Consider the following 22,370-nt stretch of genomic DNA (forward strand, 5'->3'; position numbering starts at 1 on the left):
TCCTCCTCCTCCTCCTCCCGCCGCTGGGAGGGGGCGACCGCCTCAAATAAATAACGGTTTGAAAGTGCCGCCGCCGCCACCGCCGCCTTGAGAGGAGCGGGGCGCGGCCGGGGCCTACCGCGCTGCCCGGCGCCGCGCCGGCCGAGCGGGGGGGAGACTCCCGGTCAAACATCTGCAGGTCCCTCCTCCCCGGGAAAGGGGATCTAGTGAGAATACTTCCCTCCCGAGGGCGGCATAGGCTGCTTCCTGATCTGGGCTAGAGACAGAGCGCAGGAAATGAGCCGGTTGCCTAAACGGTCAAAGCAAAGATGCAAAAGGTGTTCAGCGTAAAAAAGTCACTGTTTTTTGCAATGAAGGGCTTTGAGCCATCGCTCCTCTGGGGCCACAAACTGCACGCTTACTCTGCACACACGCAGAGGCCATGTCTGCTTCAAACTTAAACTTCTAACACAGGATTTGCAACAAGCTTTTGAAGATTTGCAGGATCGTTACAAATAACACATTGCTCCTAGAGAAAACAGGAGTCCTGTTTGACCCCGTTTTGCAGCCTGTTTGAATCACACGAATGAAATCTGTCCATCGTGTCCGATGCCTCAGCTTTAGAATGAAGGATGATGATAACTTCTCTCTGATATGATAAGCTAAAATAGAAAAATAACTTTTTACAGTAATCCTGTTTCAGACGCTTAACTCCCTTTAGGCTGATTTTGAGGCTGGGTTGAGGAGGCGCAGGGAGTTAATCTCTCGGTTCCATATTACAGTGTAGGCAACAAAAAAGGTATCCCCAGTTCTACTGGGTTACTGACTGGTGTCACTGAGTGAACTGAATTAGGCTTCTGAGCTGAATGCTGTCCCAGTACAGCTCGTGTACAAGCACACATGAGACTTGGAGGGTACTTTGACAATTAAGAAAGCAGACATTATTTCTGGGCTTTGATTTTTAAAAGCATTCTCTTTAAAAATTGAGCTGATGAACCAAATATGAACTGACATCTCGCTGAGGACAATGAGCACATCACTGTGTAGGTGAACTTACAGCATTTTCTGCTGATAGTTACAAATACCTGAGGCTGATGTGCAACTGAATATTTTATGTTTCATATAGCTCTTCCTCAGGTTATAAACAATGCTTGCCCTGAAGGTAGTTGGGTGGAGGAAATGTGAGAAACCTGGAAAACAATTTCAAATCCTTTTATCCCCTATGTTTTACTAGCAGCCTGAAACACATTTCAAGTGCATCTGAATCAGTAGCTGTAGGCATGAACCCCAAGGAAAAAATTCCAGTTTCTTAATGAGGTTCCAGAACTGGACAGCTTTCTGTGCTGGCAGCTCTCTGTAGAGGATGCACAGACTACTTTCAAAAGCTGCAATTTTAAGCAACAATTACCATTTTATCTACCACAAATATATCCTACTTTTTTGCTCCAGGAGGAAGAGATGAAAAACATGGTATGTCTTAAAGCAAGAGACACTCCATACATAACTCCAGAACACACCTGGAAGGAAAAGCAGCTGGCTGGGTCAGGGCCCGGTGCTAGTGAGCTTTGAAACAGAACTGCAGTACTCACAGAATTTTAAAGCAAAAAGACACAAGAGAGACAGCCTTTTTGCACTGTGTGTTGTTCTCTTCTGTTCTTCCCCCCCCCCAGTTGTGGAGACTAGGATACTTCCTACTGTCTGCCCTATCCTGTAAACATCTGCTCTGCGTATCAGACCAGCTGGGAATCAAAGCCTTAACCAGAGTGTGTTACTATAAGCTTCAAAAGAGGAAAATGTCCCTTCTCTTTCCATTTAAGTCAAGTGTAGTATATCTCCATTCTTGCATGTTAAAGGACTATTTTCTTGTATTCCCCCTATTCTATACTATTCCTTTAGCGTACACTGATAAAAACAGATGCAACTTCAAAACCAAAGCTGGATTTTCGTATGTTGGTGAACTCCTTGAATGTAAAGGCTGCTGTCCCATGATGAATGGAGCTTGAAAGTGAGGCAGGCTAGCTGTTTGCATTTCATTCAGCTTCAAATATAAAAATAGGCTGTAGCCAGCCTGAAAAGTAGAGTAGGTTTTACAATTTTTTGCCAGTCCTTGTATTGCTAATAGTTTACCAGCTGTCTTTCTTTAGAATGTGCTAAACAAGGATCAGTTATGCTGTGCTAAACATCTGCATGTGCCAAACGAGTTTAAAACAGTTGTTCAAATACTTCTGGTTTCTGTTCTCTGACTGAAGCTGGCTGCAATTCATCACTAAGATTTCTTTCAATTTTTAGTTTTAGTTCTGTTCATCCTGACTGCTCACTTGCCCTCTTAACTTCTGAACTGCACTGCAAAGCACAAATACTAGTTACGTCATGACTAGATTTTCCTTTATTCAGAAGAGATGCTCAGTGGATTTATGTAATGGTGAACTACTTAATAGCACAACCAGCATGCTAAAAGCAAGATTATTTTGAAGGCTGTGCATGGAAGTAAGCAGCTAGACTGCCTGGCAGAGAACTGTAACATACTCTGGATGCTGATGGAAGACCCCATCTTGCTATATGGGTGCTGCTTTGTGAGACAGTCCATCTGCTCACAGTTTCAGATGTCAAGGGAGTTCAGTTGGAGCTGGGCTTCATTCTGGTCCTCAGCCTGCTCTGCTGCTGCTTTCTAGATAACTTGTCAGCAGCTGAAGTTTAACAAAATTTCAAACTGGATTCTGTGGCTTTCTGATAGACCTGCTTTCCCCCTTCCCCAGCTCCTGACATCAGTGACAGTGTAATGCCACGTATTGCTTAAGGGTCAGTCAGCTGTGGGAGTGTGACCTGGACTGCAAGGACTACTGCAGGTGTCCGCAACAACTGCAGTGACAGGCTATGCAGTTGGTGCAGATACCGTAAATAGAAAGTACGCAGGTGATTCCATATGTGGGAAAAGGTTCTTTGGATGACTCAGAATAATTCTACCTTCGTGACTACTGTATACGTAAGCTGGAGCGGCTCTGATCTTACCTAGTAGTTACTGAACTTTGAACCTGTATTTTGTTTTGTATATTTTTCTCCTATACTTTCTCTTTTCTAGCCTACCTTGACCTTTCTCTTTTCTGTCCTTTTCTTCCCCTATTCTGCAGCTGATGGAGCAGAAATCAACTCTGCCTCATTACACAGTGACCTAGAAAGCCAATAGCTTGCATCAGCAAATCAGTACCACCTGTGTATCTGCCTAAAATAGATTAATGAATTTATTATAGTTTTGAGGAAGGGATTGTTTTGCTTTTGCTATTGCATCCTTTATTTTTCATTGTAGGTCAGTGCATAAATACTCTTTTTTCATAAAGAAAACACTGATTTATCCTTATGCTGCCCATTCTACATAACTGAATGCAGCTGAAATGTTGAACTGGGACTACAGATCATAATACAAGAGGTCACATATGGAGGAAAAAAAAGACACATCTGATTTTGGGAGACAAGCAAGGAGTCTTGGTTGGTTTAACTTGCTACCTGGCATTTTCAGATTCGCTATGACTAGCACCCAAGGGAGTGGAAGCAATAGATCTCCAGGGCCAAATCTCTCATACCCAGCTAGTGAATCCATTTCTGTGATCTACAGCAGTCCTTCTCCTGTTGTCCATGAAGTTATGGTTAAAATTCCATAGCTAATTATATGCAGCTTTTATATATATATAAAAAAAAAAAAAAATCCTTCAAGAAGGAAATAGTTATACCTGAATGTTCAGATCTCTCCTGGAGACATGTTATGTAGCAGTGCTTACAGAACATAGGCAGCAACACCACATACCTGCTTCTCATCCTTATCCTAATTTACACTGTATCCACTATCATGTTTCGTCTGTTGTCACTGTGCCTTTTGTAACACAGAACTGAGTCCTGTAGGCCCAAAATTCCTGTTAATCCTTGTCGGTATCACAGGGTTTAGAGCCAGAGCCTCTCCTGAATATTGGTGAGGACAGTAAGAGGACATTATGTGAAGATGGAAGGTATTTGGTGGGGAGGGAAAACATGTTGACAAAAGGACAATTAGAACCAATCTACTATATTAAAGAATTGGATCAGTAATACTCAAAGATGCTTATATTCCAAAATCTACTACAAACATTTGTTCCTTTTTCAAGAAAAGAGATAAACTAAAATCCATTGTTTTGGCTTAATAATCATAGCTCAAGTAAGTTGCAAACTATTTTGTAAAAGTTGCTTATTATTAAAAACCTTGCTTTTCCTGTACAGTAAGTAGTCATTGCTAAAGAGCTGACTAGAAAGGCCAGTTTTGAGAGGAACACTGTTGTTGAGCTGTCAATTTCCTTACAAAAAAAAATAGTAAAGCATAAAAAATAGTAAGCTCACAAGCATAAGCATAACTCTTCTTCCATAACTTCTACCGTAATTCTGTACTTCTACCATAATTCTGAACTCTCAGTCTGTGTACTGATGCACTCACATGTAAGTTTTAAGGGACTTTTAGAAGCATATCCCAAATAATAAAAAAATAGCCACTATTACAATTCTGCGTATTGTTTGGTACGTAGGTATGCACACAGAGCTGATGCTCATCAGCGAGCGGCAGCTGAGCTGGATTAGGTGCCAGAAGGAGTTGAACTGTTCGCTAGCTCACCAGGAATGACTTCCGCATGCTGACACAGCTCACCTGCTCCCAGACCTGTGCTTGCTCAATCTGCGTAGTGCTGTCTTGTGCCATAAAGGCCAACCTCCAGGATATAGTTTCTAACCTAATTTACTGGGGTAAAACAATTAAGAATTTCTTCCTGCCCTGCCCAGTACCACAGCTGCCTGTTAACAGTCTTGTGCCAATACACCTGTTTACTGGAGCTGTGCACAAAAAAATGTCAGCTTAAAATTCCTTGGGGGGGTGGCTGGGGATGATATTTGAGAATTATTTGCAGCCAGGGCATGTTAGTGTTTCCCTTTCACCCCACTCTGTTTACAAATGCATATGAAGAACTGAAGCAGCAGTGAACCGCACTCTTGGCTTGGATCTGTTTTATACCAATTTTGCTACCTGGCTTGGTTGTCTGTGACTATAGCAGAACTCTCTCAACAGTTTCTTTTGGTTCCAGTTAAAGCAAGCTGATAACTGTTTCCTGATTGCAGGGAGGAAAGGGAACTAAGCTTTCTCAATTTTTTCTGAAAGATTCAAGGAGGTCCTGGCACAGAGGTTAATATCCAAGATGCTTTAAACAGAAGGCAACAAGTTAACCTTCAGAAGAGTTCCCCTGTATGTTTACTGTGGGCGGTAAGCAAACCACTTCCAAAGGCAATGAGCCAAGAGCTGCTACAGCAGCTTCAACAGCACTGAAGAGTCTGAGCCTTTGCCTTAAACCACAGGTTCAGTTTTACTGAAAACTCCATTTTGAAGGAATGAAACAAAGTTGTGTTGCGAGTGCAGTACTCCAAGCAGTAGCAGCAAGGATCACTTGCAGCAATAGTGTAGTTCAGTTTTACTGAAAACACCATTTTGGAGGAATGAAATGAAGTTGTGTTGCAAGTGCAGTACTCCAAGCAGTAGCACAGCAAGGATCACTTGCAGCAATAGTGTGACTCAACACACAAGATTTGTCATTTTGAAAGGGCAAGAGTACATTTCAGTCATCTTAACGATTCCACTTGGCTTCTAGACAGGCAGCTCGTGACAGAAGGCTCTGCCGTGGAGACACGTATCAGCTGGGCAGACTGATGTGAGCTGGTTGTATGCTGCAGAGCAGGTCTAAGTATAAAATAAAGCCAGCAAACTCTGTTTACTATCTCTGTCTAACAACATCTATGCCAAAAACTCAAATACTTACATGTTCCAGTTCTACCTGAAAGGGGAAGCCAAAAGTGAAAATGAAATGCTGTATATGACTGACTTCCCCATGTGAACACTGGAACGCTTTCCTTACTAAATCACACAGCAGTAGTGTTAGTATTGTAATGTAACTACACAGACATCAGTGTCATTCCTTTTGATACCATTTCTTAAGATTTTTCCCCTCTTTTTTTCCCAGACTGTTCTTCAGGGGATTATTTTGCTACCCGTCCGTGCCATATGCATTGCATTCATTTTACTGCTAGCATGGCTGTTTGCATCAATTGCAACTTTCCGTCACCCTGGGAAAGGATCTGTGCCGCTTAAAGGATGGAGAAGGTAAAAAGCAACCAATATTTGTGAAAACTCTGTGGTTTGTTGATATTTTTTTTTGTAATAACACAAAGCCAGGGTCTAAAGCTTTTTTCTTCCCCCCTCTCACTCCTTTCCTCCTTTTGATTAAAGAGGACTCCTCAGTCAAATCTTAGTTTTACCCATTTAGGGGAAGCAACTTTTTGGTGAGTGTATTTTACAACAATAATGGAGCTTTTTAAATAGGTAGTTTTTCAATTGTCCTGAGGCTAAACCAAATCTGTATAAGGATCTTCATACACTATTTGTAAGCCAGGACTTATTTTAGTAATAATACTGATAGGAATATTTGAGAAATACTGAGAAACATTGGGAAAAGTATTTGGCAATGTTACATAGGCTGAGTTTCTGTGTAGCCTTTGCCATTCCTGAAAAACTGCTATGCTATAATTTATGACAAAATTTTGACAGCTCCTCTCTTAGCTATGTTGCCCTTGAAAGAGTATTTTACAGCTGCCCCTGTGAGTTCTGGGTTTCAGTCACTCAGCTTCTGACCTCAGAGTAAGGAAGTTCCCTTCTAGTTGTGATGCACTGCAGCTGCACGAAGGACAGGGAGACATGGGAAGTGAATTCTAACAAGGCCAAGAGATTACGGGGAGCCCCATGAAAGGAACATGACCCCTGTTGAGGGAACACGTTCCAGTAAGGGAACATTGTCATTGAATCTTACTTGTTAAAACTGATAGTAAAAGAACAGTATCAGAGTTAAGTAAGCGCTTACAAAAAGGACACTGAATCTGCTAATTACACACACCCACCCCCCAGCCCCCTGGCAATAGTGTTATTCTACAGTGCTGTAAGATATGGCAAGAGAAATAGCATACCTGGGAGGAGGTTTTTGCAAGGTGCTGTATATTGCCTTCTCTTTAAAATTATAATCGGGTTTCATCATGAAAAGGTGGTGTACCCTTCCCTACTTCTACTTGTCTCCCTTTAGCCCTACACTCTCTCGGTGAGCAGTATTGCTACCTTGTGCCTGGCCCCAGTGCTGGTGAGAACTAGGAAATCTTTCCTGGGCTTCTGGTTTAAAGTACAAAAGAAATATTAACTGTAAGACGGATGATATTTTTGTGTTTCTCTTTACAAGGAGGATGATCCAGACAACTCTCTCATGCCTGACTCGTACCTTGTTCTTCGTAATGGGTTTCCAAGTTAAAGTAAAAGGGAAAATAGCAAGTCTGCGGGAAGCCCCAATCTTTGTTGCAGCTCCTCATTCAAGCTTTTTTGATGCCATTATTTCTGCCCTAACTGGAATGCCATCAATAGTGTCTAGAGCAGAGAACCTGTCAACTCCGGTATTTGGCAGTAAGTATTTAAGAAAAAATAAAAGTTAGAAATCAGCAATTTGACATGAGGCCAAAAATCTGATCTCTGATAGTAACTTAGGGGCAGACTTTTTTAAATCCTTAGGTTCCAAAGATACTGACAGATTATTTCCAGTGAAATCCCCAGGACAAGTTATCTTTCTGAATTGGTCAAAATGTCTAAAAAGTATGCTGTTTCTTTTCAGATATGAAATATAATATCACTTTAAATTTTCTCTATACGGACAGCATGTTTTGTAACTGCTCAGCCTAGAGGTTTCTCCTAAAATTCTCCCAGTAGGTTGCTTGAGAAATCTGTTCAATTGCTGTCTTTTAACAGTGTGTCCCACAAGCATAGAACATGGATTAGTGAAAGTTATGTCAAAACAGACCCAAACTACAGCAGTCTGGAAAATACCATATTTATAAGTTTAAACTTACAGGCACTGTTATGGATTTTTTTTTTATGGGAGTCACACTGGGAAAGAATAAAGGAGAAGTGACTCCAAAAGGAAATGCAGAGAATGGAAAAGATCAGATGACTCATGCTTCTATTATTTTCTCCTCCTTTTGGCAAAAAAAAGAATTCCTCTTTGCATTATTACTAGAATAGGCTGTAGACTTTCTGCTGGCTCTATGTCTCTTATCTCTACAGGACTCTTAAACAAATAAGTCAAAAGTAGCCCAAAACTAAACTCAGCAGACAGCACAGAAAAGTGTCTTTGTAAGAAATAAACTACCTCTCAATATATTGACCTTCTCTGAAAAGCAGAGGGGTGGGACATAACAGATAATTCTTCCCCAAGTTTCTCATCCCATCTCAACAGGTCCACGCATTCTGATGTAGACTTCTGGTGAAATGAGGATGGGATTTTTTTTTTCTGTAATTTACACGAGCTGTGTATGCTTTGTAACTGAAAAGGGACATCTAACTTCTTCAGCATAGGCTCAAACTACTTGTTGATTTCAGTCTGCATGAGCTATGCCTGAAGGCTCACCAGCAGAGACCTGATCAGGTCTTTTCCTTAGAACTGTGTGGAAATGCTCAGTGGAAGATAACAATATTTTGCAATATTAGCAGAATGTTTTGGGTGAATTTGGCATGTTTGTGCCTATTGTAAAGCTCCTCAGCTGGCAGTGTAAATATATCTTCTGTGTCTTACTTCCCATTTTACAGAACAAGGACAATAATAATACTCTTCTTATCTGTTTAGTCTGAAAGCTGTTTGTGCAGAGTCTGTCTCCTAGCATGAGAATAACAGGCTTTTTGCTACAAGGGAGCCTGAAACCCATGTGTTTTCCAAGCGCTAGCATAAGAAATTTGTTTTTTTCTCATTCACAGCAATTTTAAGTTCCCTCCAGCCTGTAGCAGTTTCTCGTCAAGACCCTGATTCACGAAAGAATACGGTCACTGAGATAACTAAGCGGGCATTATCAAGAGGCCAGTGGCCACAGGTAATAAATATTCTACAACTATTCTGTCATGTATTCGTATTCCATATTCACTGTGCATCACAATACCACAAGTGCCCAGCTGATAGGATTCTGTTGATGTACGAAGATGAAGTCAGCTCTCCGGTATGTGACTGGTTTAGGAAAGGAAGATGAGAGGCTGGTCCCCAAAAAGTTTTGTCGTGACAAATGGGTCAGTTAAAATCCAGCTAGTACCAATTGGTGTTCCAAACTGCAGATGGCTCCTGGCCTTCTCTTTTCCCTATTTAAGTCTTAACATGCTGTCTACAGTGTAGCAGATGACTTGAGTCGGTGTATATGAATCAGTGTTGTCAAGCTAGCTCATGTTTGAGAAGCTACTGCAGAGCTGTGCTCACAACACTTCGGGGATGAGCAGTTGATGAGATGAGTAACCTCGGCTGTCCAAGCTCCAGCATGAACAGTAGTTAAGCTTAAAACACCAATTTTGCATGTGAAGAATAGCTGAGGTGAAACTCAGTTCAGTCTTTAGGTTAATAATGCAGTTAAAACAAGACTTTTTGATTGGCCTGAATTGTGTAAGATTTTAACATGGAAGCAATAGTTATTGATTCTGCACACTGTTTCCCACGGTGATTCCTCAGCAGCAAGCTGCTGTTGTGCTTCTAGGCCTTGGATGACTTTCCATCCTGAAGAGCTACTGGAGCAGGGGTTGCTCTGGAGGAAGAAAAGCGTTGAGGCAGCGACTCTGCTGCTTTTATGACAGGCAGAGGGCTAGAATAGAAATCAGTAAGAAAATCAGTAGGAAAATCTGTGCAAGAAGAAAAACTTGGAACCGTTGTGAACCTACTAACGTCTCGTTTGGCAGTGCCTCTCTGCTTTCTTCCCTTGCATTGACTGTGGTATGACTTTGCCTTCAGATACTACAAATGCAGTATCGCTGCCATGCTGCTGGACACATACAGTCAGTGATATAAGACCTTTCTTCAAAGATACCCTGCGTGGATTTGTGTATAAATTCACGCTTTGTGTTTTGAATTAGTTCTTAATTTGTTTTCTTACGGGTTAATTTGCTTAAAATAAAAAATTAAAAACTCAAAGAAGTGACTGGTTAAGTAGCTAAAGTCGCAAGACCTATTTAGTCATATCTGGCCACCTGCTAAACAATTAAGAAGCGTTACCTTTTCCTTCACTTTTGTTCCAATAAATAGCTCGAGGAAAATTAAAAGAGGCTAGTGAAAATATAGACTTTGGTAGCAGGTATCCCTATGGCAGTTAGACCTGAATGCACTGTTCTGCTCTGTGAATAGTCTCTAGAAACAGAGAACATTGAAGTGTAACTGCTTCTCATCCTGAGGGAAGACCAACACTTGCCACTTTTTTTGAAATGGCATTACATAGACATTTCATGCACCATTTTTACTTAGCAAGCACCTTACGAAAAGCTTTTTAGTTAGGGTTTAGGCTACTTTAATTTGACTCATAAATGCATTTTTCTAAGCTGCCGTAAATATTTTTAGACCCTCCATTATTTTTTTCACTTTGGTAATTATATGGAGTTTTTTTAATATGCACATGTCAAAGCTAGGCAGGTGGGTTTTTTTAATACTGTGCTTACAAACTATACTGATGCTTATGGTTCACTAAATTGCTATGGATGAAGTAATTACAGCAAAGCTCTGGTATACCTAATCTCTGCTGAGAACAGCATGGGGAGGAAAGGGGAATTGGCTTTACACCAATTCTGCACTTGGCATCAAACCCAGATCTCTATTATGGCATAAATAGTCTATGAGTCAAGTAATCTGGTAATTTCCAAGACCAAGTCGGTAGTACTGCTTGGAGTGTCACTGGGTGATTCCCAGTCCTGTGCCCTGGCCACAGCTTCCTTTTTGAGAAACTTGACCACAAGATGATGTCTGTCATATCCTGTTCAGAGTGCCTGGGCTGCATTCTCTCAGCACAACAGAAAAGAAGGAGTAGCTGGTTTCCCCATGCCCTCCACCTAAAACCAAAACACAACAGGCTGGGCAGCACTTGTGCTTGTTAATAGCATGAGGTTCTGATTAGTGCTTCTCCCAACCCTGTACCAAAACAAAGGGGAAAGAGGGACTAGTGACTTACTCTTTGGTCAGTCACTAATATGTTTTCTGGGGCTTATGACGTATGCTAAGCAGAAACATACCCATTTTTATGTCCATAGCACCAGCAAACAATTTCTGATTACAGAATGCGTTGTCAAAGACTAACTGTAAATTGGTATGTGCAGCTGTCTCTATCATACTTTAGAACAGCCTGTGTGTCTTGGGAATGACCTAACGATGCCCTCTTTCATCTAGCCTTGTCCTGTTCATTTGGACTGAAATAGTAGCACACCTTGAATGCTCTTGATCCTGACCAGTTCTCCTGCTGAGGTGTTTTTTTTTTTTTTTGAATGCTGCTTAGGCTCCTGTAGTGATAAAATAAACATAAAGCTTCCTTGTATTCCATAGCGGGCTGGATTTGGTGTGTCCTATTGCAGCTCACTGCCCGTCTCATCTAGTATCTTTCAGACACTAATTCAGAAACCTGCTGGGTATTTGGCGTGCCCACATCATTCAGGTTCAGAGGGTATGTAGTGGTGTGTAATGCCTTCAGAGCTCTGCATCACAGATGCACATACTCTCTCTGCCTTTTGCAGCTACCCCTCAAGCTGTGATCTTCTCATCGCAGCTGGCATCTCGACTCATGTTGATAGCACCTGTGCCTGTACAGGCTCGGGTACCTCATGCACTTCATGTCAGCCCAGACTCTTGATGTTTATACACCCAGCGGTTCAATAAGGAGCTGCCAGCAGAGGAACAACTCTCCTATCATTACCAACGCTAAACATTTCAAGTGAAACACTTAAAGCATTTTGTACCATATTTCTAAACTGATAAATGCCCTTGCCAAGAACTCCTCTCTTACAAAGCATTTGTTTCCAAATCAAGATGGGTCAGGTTAACAGTTTAATATTACTGTGAGCATCCTTCACTTATTTTTTCCTTTCCTTTTGAAACAGTAATGATATTCCTGTGATGCAGTGTGACGTGTCACGCTTGCATAAAAAGTCTGCCTGTATGTAACTGATGCTGAAGTATAATCTTTTTATGAAATGTATGTGTATATATGTATTTTTTTCTCTTTAAATCCAAGATACTGATTTTCCCAGAAGGCACCTGCACAAACCGATCTTGCCTGATCACATTTAAACAAGGTGAGAGATTTTGTCTCATCATTGATGGTAAATAATGTGTGAAATACTAATTTGGTAGTTCTAGTAAGGCCAGTACTTCTGCAGGTATATCATCCACAATATCACTGCGGTAATGTCTTACATCATTAAAGTTTCAGTGGCACTAAACCCACTATTTTATACTAGTCAGTTTACTTTTCTGATTTTTGGTATTTTGTAGGATGCAGAAAACCTATGATATATACAGTCAGTTAGTTGGGTTTTTTTCTGGGTACAGTTTTCATCTAATATATTTACCCAGAAACGTGACTGTGGTTATTATGAGGTGAACTACCAAAATACATGCTACTTACAATGTTCTTTTAGCTCAACTTACAGTTGTGGCATCTTAGATTCCTGTACATTCTGCCATGCAAGACTTAGCAACCAAATTAAGAAATCTCTTTAGCAAGGCAGGCCAATAGGTTATTTTTAACACAGAAAGGTACTTGATAGCATCACTGATCACTAGATTATTGTGCTGCACTTTAGTTAAAGCCATGTCGCTCTCCATCCTTAGTGTTGTACAGGTCTTGGGTAGCAAAGTTACAAAACCAGTACTACATGCTCAGATCTATATCACTTATGATCAGAACAGAGAAGGGTTCAGGAAATGCTCAACAGCCTTGTGAGCATCTAATCCTTTGAAATAAATGCCAATCAATGGGGAGATAATACAGAGAAAATGAGTTTGAACAGTCCACGAATCTTAGGCAGCTTTCTCCTTGAAATGCAGACTAGCCCTTTTTTGTCCCGACATCTTGCTAGTTGCGCTGCTGATTAAAAAAAAAAAAAAAAGAAAAACCAAAACCAAAATACTCCCCCCCCCAAAAAAAAAACACAAGAAAAAGAACACTTCCCATTCTTCTCGCCTTTTTAAAAATTTCTCCTTCCAGACACCATGTCTTACATGAATCACTTAAAACTCCCAACTGCTGTAATAAGCTTAGTCTTAAAAATCAATTCTAATTTATGGTTGCAGGTGCCTTTGTTCCACGAGTCCCTGTACAACCTGTGTTGCTTCGATACCCCAACAAGCTGGTAAGCAGAACGTTCTTCTATCACTAGCTAGTAATACAGAAGTCAAAATCCCGACTTGAGTGGTACCTACGATAAATACTTTGCATTGTCACTGATGAATCTATTGGCCTGAGCTTTAGCCTGGGATAGCTCCTGGAAGCAGCTGGGCTTCCCAAGTGTCACCACGGTGTAGTTGCTATTCTGACTCTGAAAAAGTTACTGCTGGTCTTCTTCACTGTAGCTAAAGAAAGAGGGAGCATGGGGAAGTATTGCAGCGGAAGTCAGAAACTTCCTGCAAAGCCACAGAGCCTGTACTTCGAAGTCTAAAATGCACACAACTTCCCTACTAGTCATCATTTTTTGTTTAAGCTCAAAATACTCTTACTGTAAAGGGCTTGCAAAGTTTCTGAACAAAAGCAAAGCTGAGCCACGCAGTACCTCCAACACCCTCTCCTTCAGGAACCTCAGGGGGGCAGCTTTGCAGATGGTTCTTTTCATACAACTTTCCCTTGTTTTGCTGAGTTAGTGTTTACACTTTCTGCCACATATAGGGGTACAGACGTATGGCTCTGCGTCACTGACAGGTGTAGTGCTGGGTCATGAGTCCAGCTACTTGTTAACTTTTTTTTTTTATTATCTGGTTGTCCAGCAAATCCAGAAAAGTCCATACTTTTCATTCCTAATGGTTTTTAAGATGAAAAACATGTAATTGTTATTGGTTTTTGTTATTTACAAAGATGTCTTTGTAAAATCCTGTTACAGATCAATTTCAAAACTGCACTGATAGGATTTAAGGATCTGCAGCATACCTTGTCAAAATTATATATAAGAAGTAATAAATATAGAACAAGGAAAACAAAGCAAAGCAAAATAAGCATGATAGATTTCCTATGCAGAAATGTTCTTTAAAACAAAATCAAACATATTTATGAGGGTCCCTTTCTCAAGGGACTGGTGAAGTCCTCTGAAAAAGTCTTACTAGCTTATTTTTTTCTTAATTCTGTCATTTGGGTTAGAATGAATTATTTAAAATGTCTAAGTAACTATAAATTTTATTCTCAATTGTTGATATTATCAAAATTCTGCCATGCTTATTTCCCAATTTTTAAGGGAAAGAATCCTGGTCACTTTGATGCCTTTATTTATTTTCACTACAGGACTATAAAACCATCATCTGCTTTTACTAAACTTGTGCCTGTTTTATATTGTAACTTACCTGCTCTCTAACTTTCATCTGGTTTTGTCATACATTTCTGTGTTTTATTTTTTTCCTTAGGATACTGTAACCTGGACATGGCAGGGCTATTCATTGTAAGTTTCTTAATCCTACTGAAAATTACATATAGAATTTTTTTCCCCCATTGCTAAACAGTCTGCCAAACAGATTCAGCTAAGCCAAGACACATGTTCTTCTAGATCTGCTTTTATGAGGGGGGAAGTACTTGGGGATAATGCTGTCGTGCAGTACATTCCATATATGAATGGCTAGAGAAAGGGTTTGCAAATGGGGGAGCGTTATTTCCAGCTCTGCCACTGTTTTGTTTAATTTTTCTCCTAGGTTATGCACATTACACTAGAGCAAAAGAAAGATTTGAAATTATTTTTCTTTGGGAAGCAATCATAGTCATCAAAATCCATAGATGTTTATAGTTTCCTACATGGTATACAAACAAGAAAAAATAAATGTTATTTTCTCCCCTCTGTTTATTCATTCCTCCATCTCATTTGAAGTCATGTGAGAGTAAATGAAGATGGGGAAAACAAGTCAAAACAAGTGTCAATTTTCCCCATTCAAACATCTTGGACTCTTCTTTAGATTTTTATTTTGCTTGACTCAACAAAAGCAGTTGTTTTGAGATCCCAGTGAGGAGGCTATATATAGTAACTGACAATGAAATAATGAAAAATATTTCAGTAAACCAGTCAGGCAATGGATCTGTGTTCATTTCTCAATACAGGTGGCCTTTTAATATGCTGACATATTTTATTAAAGTATTAAAAAACCTTTAAAGCTGCACTGAGAATATGTCTGGAAAATACTTTTCACCTTATATATATTTAAATGTGGATTTGGAGAATCCATATACTACATTTTCATGTGGAATATGTAGTATATCTAAGTACAATAATGCTGATTTTACTAAGTGACTAAAATTTTTAAAGCAACTAATTTTGAAACACGTCTGGACTAGCAGAGCAGATCATAAGCGCCTTTTAAGCTATCATTAGTTAATCCTAGCATCTGCATGCTTATAGAACGGACATTATGAAAGCTGACCTAGATGAAAATATCTCAGTGCCCCAAGAATTTTTTGCTATTATTATTACTGCTGTTACAGTTATCAGCATTAGAGTAACAAACATTGCAAATTCAGTAGCATACTGCACATTTCCACTATGAAGGATTTATTCTGGAAGATTGAAAGAGAGCTATGTCTTCAGTTATGAGAGTTGATGTAGGAATAGGTGAAGAAAGAAAACCAGAGGTTTTCGTGTGGAAGGGAGGAGGCTGCCCATTCAATAAAAATTGACAACTGCTCTAAGTCTGCTGTCTGGATGGTGAAGGCTCAAATCGAAACCTGTGAGAAGATGAAATGAACAGCTTAGCAAGATCATGGGAAGAGAAGGGATGGATGGGGTAGAATCTAGAGATTCTTAACAAAAATAACTGGAACCAGCAGAAGAACATCCCCCATGCAAACCTAAAGATCAGAAAATGCAGAACTGTCACACTCTTTGTAAAACTTCCTGGATGTTGCAGCCAGGACAGGACAGTACCAGTCTCCTTCTCAGAAAATCCAGTTTCTGCTTTCACTTACAACTTCTTTCTTACTTTTATGCCTTACGTTGGAGGAAAACCTAATGTTATGTGTTAGAAATCAAGTGTTAAGAGTGGATTCCTGCAGAAAGTAGAAAGGATCCCTTAGTTCTTCCCCTGCCTTTTCCTTTTTTCTTTTTTATTTTGCCCAAAACAAGAACAGAAGAAAGATTGCTTGAAGGTTTTCTATTATCATTTCCCTGATGTAAAGTAAAGAGAAAATGTGCATTTCTGCTTAAAAATCACAATGAAAAGAACAAACCAGAAGTGGAAATGATTATGCTGATCTCTTTCGCAGTTTCTTCCTCCCCCTACCTGTTGATACTAAAATTTGTGACTTTTTCTAAAAGCACAGAAGGTCCCGAACACACTTCATCAACACATTTGTGTAAACTCTACTATAATTTGCAAAATGGCTACCAAATGCTAACAAATCCTTGCTTCAGTTCTGCAGAAGGTAGTTGTTACCAGTCCCATTTTGCAGATGAGAAAATAAAAGATAAACTAAAGCTACTTCTCAGAATCAAAGCTCTTGAAGCTTTAAAATCCAGTGTTTATTAACCTCTTTAAAGACAAAGTATGACAGATACATTTTGCTGGCCAAAGAACTGTATAGTATTGTTAATATGCATGACAACAGACAGCAAGTTGCCTGCCCAGTGAGCAAGCAGCAGGTATATGCAGAAGCCCTGCAGAAAAAATGTCAAAAACAACATTTTGGGGAACTTCACTGCAAGGTATTTAAAAACCTTGCCCAATATGGCTGTGGTTTTGTCAGTGCTTTAAGAAGTTTCATCCACCGATGTGCAAATACTTTGTTTTTAAATAAGTAAAATGTATTTTTCTTCCTCTTTCTCTTTGCCCACAGAAAAGAGCTGTGCGTAATGACACTGTGTCAGCTCTTCACAAGAGTAGAAGTTGAGGTAAGAATTAGAAATGTTTTTGTACTAAGATACGGCAACCAGGAAATTTATACTTTAATATAAATGCATTATTCCCTTATTAGTTACTGTTAGTGAACAATAAACAAATATCTCAGAAACAAGAACAGAATCACGGTGAGTAATATATTTAGATTTTTTTTCCATATCTATATAACACTTAATCTGATGAGTTCCTAAAAGAAAGCTGTCAGAAATGCCTTTCTTTTTAAAGCATTGTGAAATCACTGCTAATTATCACCACATGCATTTTACAGTTGTTAAAACTAAGAATTATAATGCATTCTGTTAAAAGTAACAACTTCTCTCTTTCTTATTTCCCTGCTCCCTTCAAAGTATCCTTATCTTCCTCACCATCTTCCCAGACTGAACTCTAAAAGGTTTCTGCAACTACATGCTTACTTAAGGACTCTAGCACTTGTACTGAGCCTTGTATAATGAACTGGTTCCCTTGATCACTAAAATCAGCTGCACAGCACAGAGACAGATGAATGACAACTGCAACAACACACACGCTTCATAATAGCAGTACTTTAACTGCTCCCTGTCAAAGAGTCAACTTTCAAAACAGAGTAGTGAGGAGCCAGATAACTCAGGTGCAATCAGTTTCTTCAACTGTTGTACTTCACTTCCCTTACCAGACCCCAAAGGATTGTCAGTGTGGGCTAAGTTGGTTTAGGGCCCTGATATTGAAGATTAAACAGTCAACCTGGCAATGAATTTTAGGGTAACAAAAGATACAGCATTTGGCAAATTCTGTAAGAAGAGAGACTAAGTCAAAAGCAGATCAGAGAAGGATTTTTGCTGCTGAAAGAGCTGTGAAGAATCTTTCTTACAGGGCTGCAATTTGATGGGGAAGGTGTACTTACTAATCTTCACCAGATAAGCAGCCGGGTGTGTTTGAGATCATGTGTGCCACCTCAGGAGGCCAAGAAACCAAATTCTTCATCCCCAGCAGTGGTTTCTGGCAAACTGGTTTTATGAATAATTGTAGGTGGGGTTTTTTTGAAGGGGACGAAGGCGTTGTTTAACTTACCAGAAGTTTAGGTTGCTGTCTGAGCAAAACCTCAGCCTCAAATGATGTAATGACCACTTTCAAGACTATGACGCATGTTTGCATAGATAAACCCCTCAGAGTTATGACTTCATCTCACACAGTGATGACACAGTTCTCTGTGTGTGTACAGTGTGCCTGTGCTTCCTCAATTTAAGAGTTACGAGACTTCTGAAGGGGAGTTGTAATAAGCAGGGACGTATGTCAGACTTGAACAGAGCTGGCACCTGCTTATAGAAGGAATGAAATCTCAAACCTTCATGTGAACAGTTGGACCCCTGCTGTCCTTACAGGGGAGGAAACTTTTAGCTATAAACAGTAAATTGTTATGGCTATTTGACAGATAACCAATACCATAAACTTACTGGTTTTAATCATAAAGAGGAAGCATTAAAAACAAACATAAAAACAAAACATAAAAAGGATGGACTGCATTTATAGGGGACAGTTACCACTCCGTTAGTGCATCACCAGCAACTACAATATAACTGAAGAAACATATTGACACATAATTACCAACTGTATCTTCCAATGAACCATGAGAAACACCTTATACTTATTCTAGAATTGCTGTATATTCTAGGATTTAAGGACAAGATTGCAGGGTGGGGAGTAGCAGAACCAAGATAAACAATAATCGTAAGTGAGAAAAGGCACAGTAAACAGAGCTGCGAGTGAACACTGTAGACTGAAGTACAAAGAACAGAACACTCCTCCACACACACTACTTTGCAAACAAACAGATGCTGATTTATGCCATGTTAGATAATAATTCATCTACAGTACATTTTTAGTGTAATGCTACTTCAACCTCTTACATATTATCATTGGATAAATCCTCAACAGTAAATGTGTGGCCATTTAGATATCTGGGGCGTTTTCTAGGTTTGCAAGGAGAGGGGTTGGTTTTGTTGGGATTTTTTTACTCTCTGCTTGGAGTTCTGAAATTTTCTGATACTGGTATCTGGTTCGTGCTCTACTTACAATTCAGAACTAAGATTCTTTAATGTTTTTATCAAGGAGGAAAAACTTACAGGAAACTTATCAGTCACATGCTGACAGATACAATTAACAGGTACGAGGTGGGACTGCAGTGTGTATTTAAAAGCATTATAAATTTCATACACTGTTCTAGTATGTAACATTACTTATAAAGCATCTTTGAAAAGGTGTGTACAGTATTCCAGACTCACATTCTTACCAATGTAGCATTTAATTTTCTAATTAAGTATGCAATTTATTACACTTTCCTTCTATAGGGGGTTGATTTTCCATATTAAAGCAGCTTCTACCAATCTTTAAGAGGCAGGTTTGGACTAAATCTTATTTGTGTGGCTAGGGCAGAGGAACCTGAGTGGTTTCTAAGGCGGTTGAGACCTCTAGTGTCCAGTTCTTTCATTGCATGGCTGATTTTTTTTTTTCCCCTCCCATTTCAAACTATAACAAGAAATTGTCCATGTTGCTAATAAAGTGGTGACTATTTAATTGATTGGATAACTCATCTTTTTCAGTTTCTGCCTGTTCACGTTCCCACTGAGGAAGAAAAGAATGATCCCATTCTTTTTGCCAATAGAGTCCGGCAAACCATGGCAACGTATGTAATCAAGCATGAATAAAATCTTTGAGAACTTTTATATCCAGCAATTCTATATATGTCCTAGCCATGAAGTACAATTTAGTCAAGACCCAGGTACTATATATAGGAATTGCTCTAGATTTTCACTAAGAGGTGTCAAATTCCTGTACTAAAACACCCTGACTGTATTTACATGGAGCATAAAGAAGGTTGTCTTACATTGGAACATAGTATGTTCAATTCATGGAAAGCTGCAATAAATTGCTGCCTTATTTGCTTGGCAAGAATAAGTGGGTGGTTTGTTCTCCAAGGTTACTGGGCTGCATTTACAAGCCTGTAAATTTTAAAACATCATGACATTGCCATAATGTAGTTTTACAGTATGGTTTCACAGTTTCACTACATGGTATGTATTGCTTTATCCTACTTGCAGCACTGCACGAATGAATTATCATTTGTTCTGTCTATTAACATTAAAGCCAAACTGAGACAAAGAAGGGAAACGGTCAACTAAACGTAATTTTAACATAAGAAACTGGTTTTTCTTTTGTTTCAGTGCTTTGAATGTGCCAGTCACTGATCACACTTTTGAAGATTGCAGACTGATGATTTCAGCAGGACAGCTGACTTTACCCATGGAAGCTGGGCTGGTGGAGTTCACCAAAATTAGCAAGAAACTCAAGTAAGGGAAGTTTAGCTGTTGGTAAAATAATTACTGCAGTGCTGAAGGTGTTGATGGCAATCTACAAAAGGATAAAGTACCTGACAACTGACTTGGCCATGTGTAATACAGTGTATATACGTATACAATTTACATACATAAATTATATGGAAATCAGAGGTGAGAAAAATCCCAGTAAGAACTAATGCCAAGTAATTTTTGTGGGCAGTGTTACTGGAGGAAAAATGCATTTTTCTAATCTTTTATGGATTTATCTCACCAAAAGGTGAGAAAGATAGAGCACTACCTATTTGAGGCACTTGATGGTAATCTTGGTGCCCAATTTAAATTGCTTTTATTGCGATGCACAGGCAGTGTACAGAAGGAAAAGCCTTCTTTCCAACCTGATTCTTCAGCCAGTGGCTTACTGTTTGTTCTTAGTTGTACTGTGCAGCCACGTTTCCCTAGTGGCATTGACTTTTTCTGTCTGGATACACTGGAATTTGAGGACAGAACCACTTAATCATACAGTAACTCCATCAAATAACCTGGCATGGCTGTGGTCAAATCTGAAGTATGTGTTGAGTAAATCTTGACTTACTACATATTTGCTATATATCCATTTATAGAACTCTGTCTGGAACAATCTTCACTAGTTACATGGCAGTTCTAATTACTCTTACTGAGGTGCAGTGGTGTATTTCTGCAGACAGATCAGATACTTCTCAGGCTGTAGCAATACTAGCATTTGGGTACAGTTAGCTAATCAAGCAGAGGTCTGTTCCCTTCTGTTACGGAAATATTCACCCTAGAGCACGATGTGAATTTACGGTGATGAAAAGCTCTCTGCTAGACTAGCCTAGTAACTGGACTGATGATTCTAGGTTTGGGAAGTTACTCTAAGGAAGTCTGATATATCCAAGCATAGAACTGCCTGCTTTTAATATTAATAACCGGGGGGAGTAGTCCTTAATTGCTGATTTCATACAAAATATCAGGTTGGAAGTACAGCATTTCTAATTCTGTACACACATCCTCTGTTTGGCTATTTTTTGACTTTGTAAACTGTAATAACTCCTACTGAAATTCCATCTGTCCAAGATCTGCTGTATAGAAATATCTCCTCTCCCTCACGTTTGCATAGCCTAAAATGGAATCATGTCAGAGAGCAGTTGGATACCTTTGCTGCTATTGCAAGCGCTTCCAAAGGGGGAAGAATTGGAATTGAGGAGTTTGCGGAGTACTTGAAGCTGCCTATTTCAGATGTCCTCAAAGAGCTGTTTCTACTCTTTGACAGGGTGAGTAGTTGCGTTAACTGACTCGTTGACAATGTTTTGTTAAAAATCACATCCCAAAAGGATATTTAATTCATTATGTCCAGCTTAGTAAATGCTTCCTGGTTAGCAATTCCTGGAGGCAAGATAGTGACTCTTACAGTTTCCTTCTTAAGTTTCAATGGAAAAAGGTTGGTCAGTTTGTAGCTTGTGAGATGATAGCCATCCCTTGGACCAAGTTGCTGCTCCACCGTCAGATGACAATTTTCATGCTGAAGATGGTTGAATATTTCCTTCTGCCTATGCCAGATTTTGAGCTTATGTACACTCTGACAGCTTAATTAACTAATGTAGTTGTAAGTAGATAATTTAAGGCAGTTTGAAGATGACTAGAGCGTGTGTTCCTGCTGTGTTTGTGAAGGGTGCTATTAGACACTCTAAGGACTCCTCTTGCCTATCTCCAGCCATAAAGGAGACTATGTGTTAATCTGATCATTAGGCTTTCCTCCGTAGTCAGTGGTGATCTCTCCCATTTTTTGCTTCTCTCTGAAGATGAAAAAAGTTTCTCTGTGGATGCAGCCCTCTGACTATACCAGAAGTGTCAGTGACTAGAGCGTAGCGTAGAGTCACCTTACTTCTGGGCATTCAATATGCGTTACATTGAAGCAGTGTGTTGTACTACAAATGCTACTGAGATGGAGTTTGTTTATCTTAGGGGCTGCCCCAACTCAGCATCACTCTTCCTGATCAAGTTAGCTTTAGCAGCACACCTGTCCTTCGGATGTCATTGCATTGTATACGCTGATTAAAACTGTTTCAGAATTTTTCCAGATAAAAAGGTTTTACAAGCTCCAAAATAGAGA

At 39.6% G+C, this 22,370-nt stretch overlaps 1 protein-coding gene across 1 annotated transcript in view; it reads left to right on the forward strand.

The window, feature by feature from the left end:
• Positions 1–22,370, forward strand: part of LPCAT2 (lysophosphatidylcholine acyltransferase 2) — a 39,792-nt gene that overhangs the window by 8,737 nt on the left and 8,685 nt on the right. Inside the window, exons 4-13 of the mRNA XM_009886479.1 lie at positions 6,000–6,139; positions 7,260–7,477; positions 8,819–8,931; positions 12,085–12,145; positions 13,146–13,204; positions 14,460–14,494; positions 16,870–16,924; positions 19,508–19,590; positions 20,129–20,254; positions 21,378–21,531. Of these exons, the coding sequence (XP_009884781.1) occupies positions 6,000–6,139; positions 7,260–7,477; positions 8,819–8,931; positions 12,085–12,145; positions 13,146–13,204; positions 14,460–14,494; positions 16,870–16,924; positions 19,508–19,590; positions 20,129–20,254; positions 21,378–21,531 (1,044 nt within the window). The remainder of the gene's footprint in view (positions 1–5,999; positions 6,140–7,259; positions 7,478–8,818; positions 8,932–12,084; positions 12,146–13,145; positions 13,205–14,459; positions 14,495–16,869; positions 16,925–19,507; positions 19,591–20,128; positions 20,255–21,377; positions 21,532–22,370) is intronic.

Source organism: Charadrius vociferus, unplaced genomic scaffold (genome assembly GCF_000708025.1).
Source record: "Charadrius vociferus isolate BGI_N301 unplaced genomic scaffold, ASM70802v2 scaffold400, whole genome shotgun sequence".
Taxonomy (NCBI): domain Eukaryota; kingdom Metazoa; phylum Chordata; class Aves; order Charadriiformes; family Charadriidae; genus Charadrius; species Charadrius vociferus.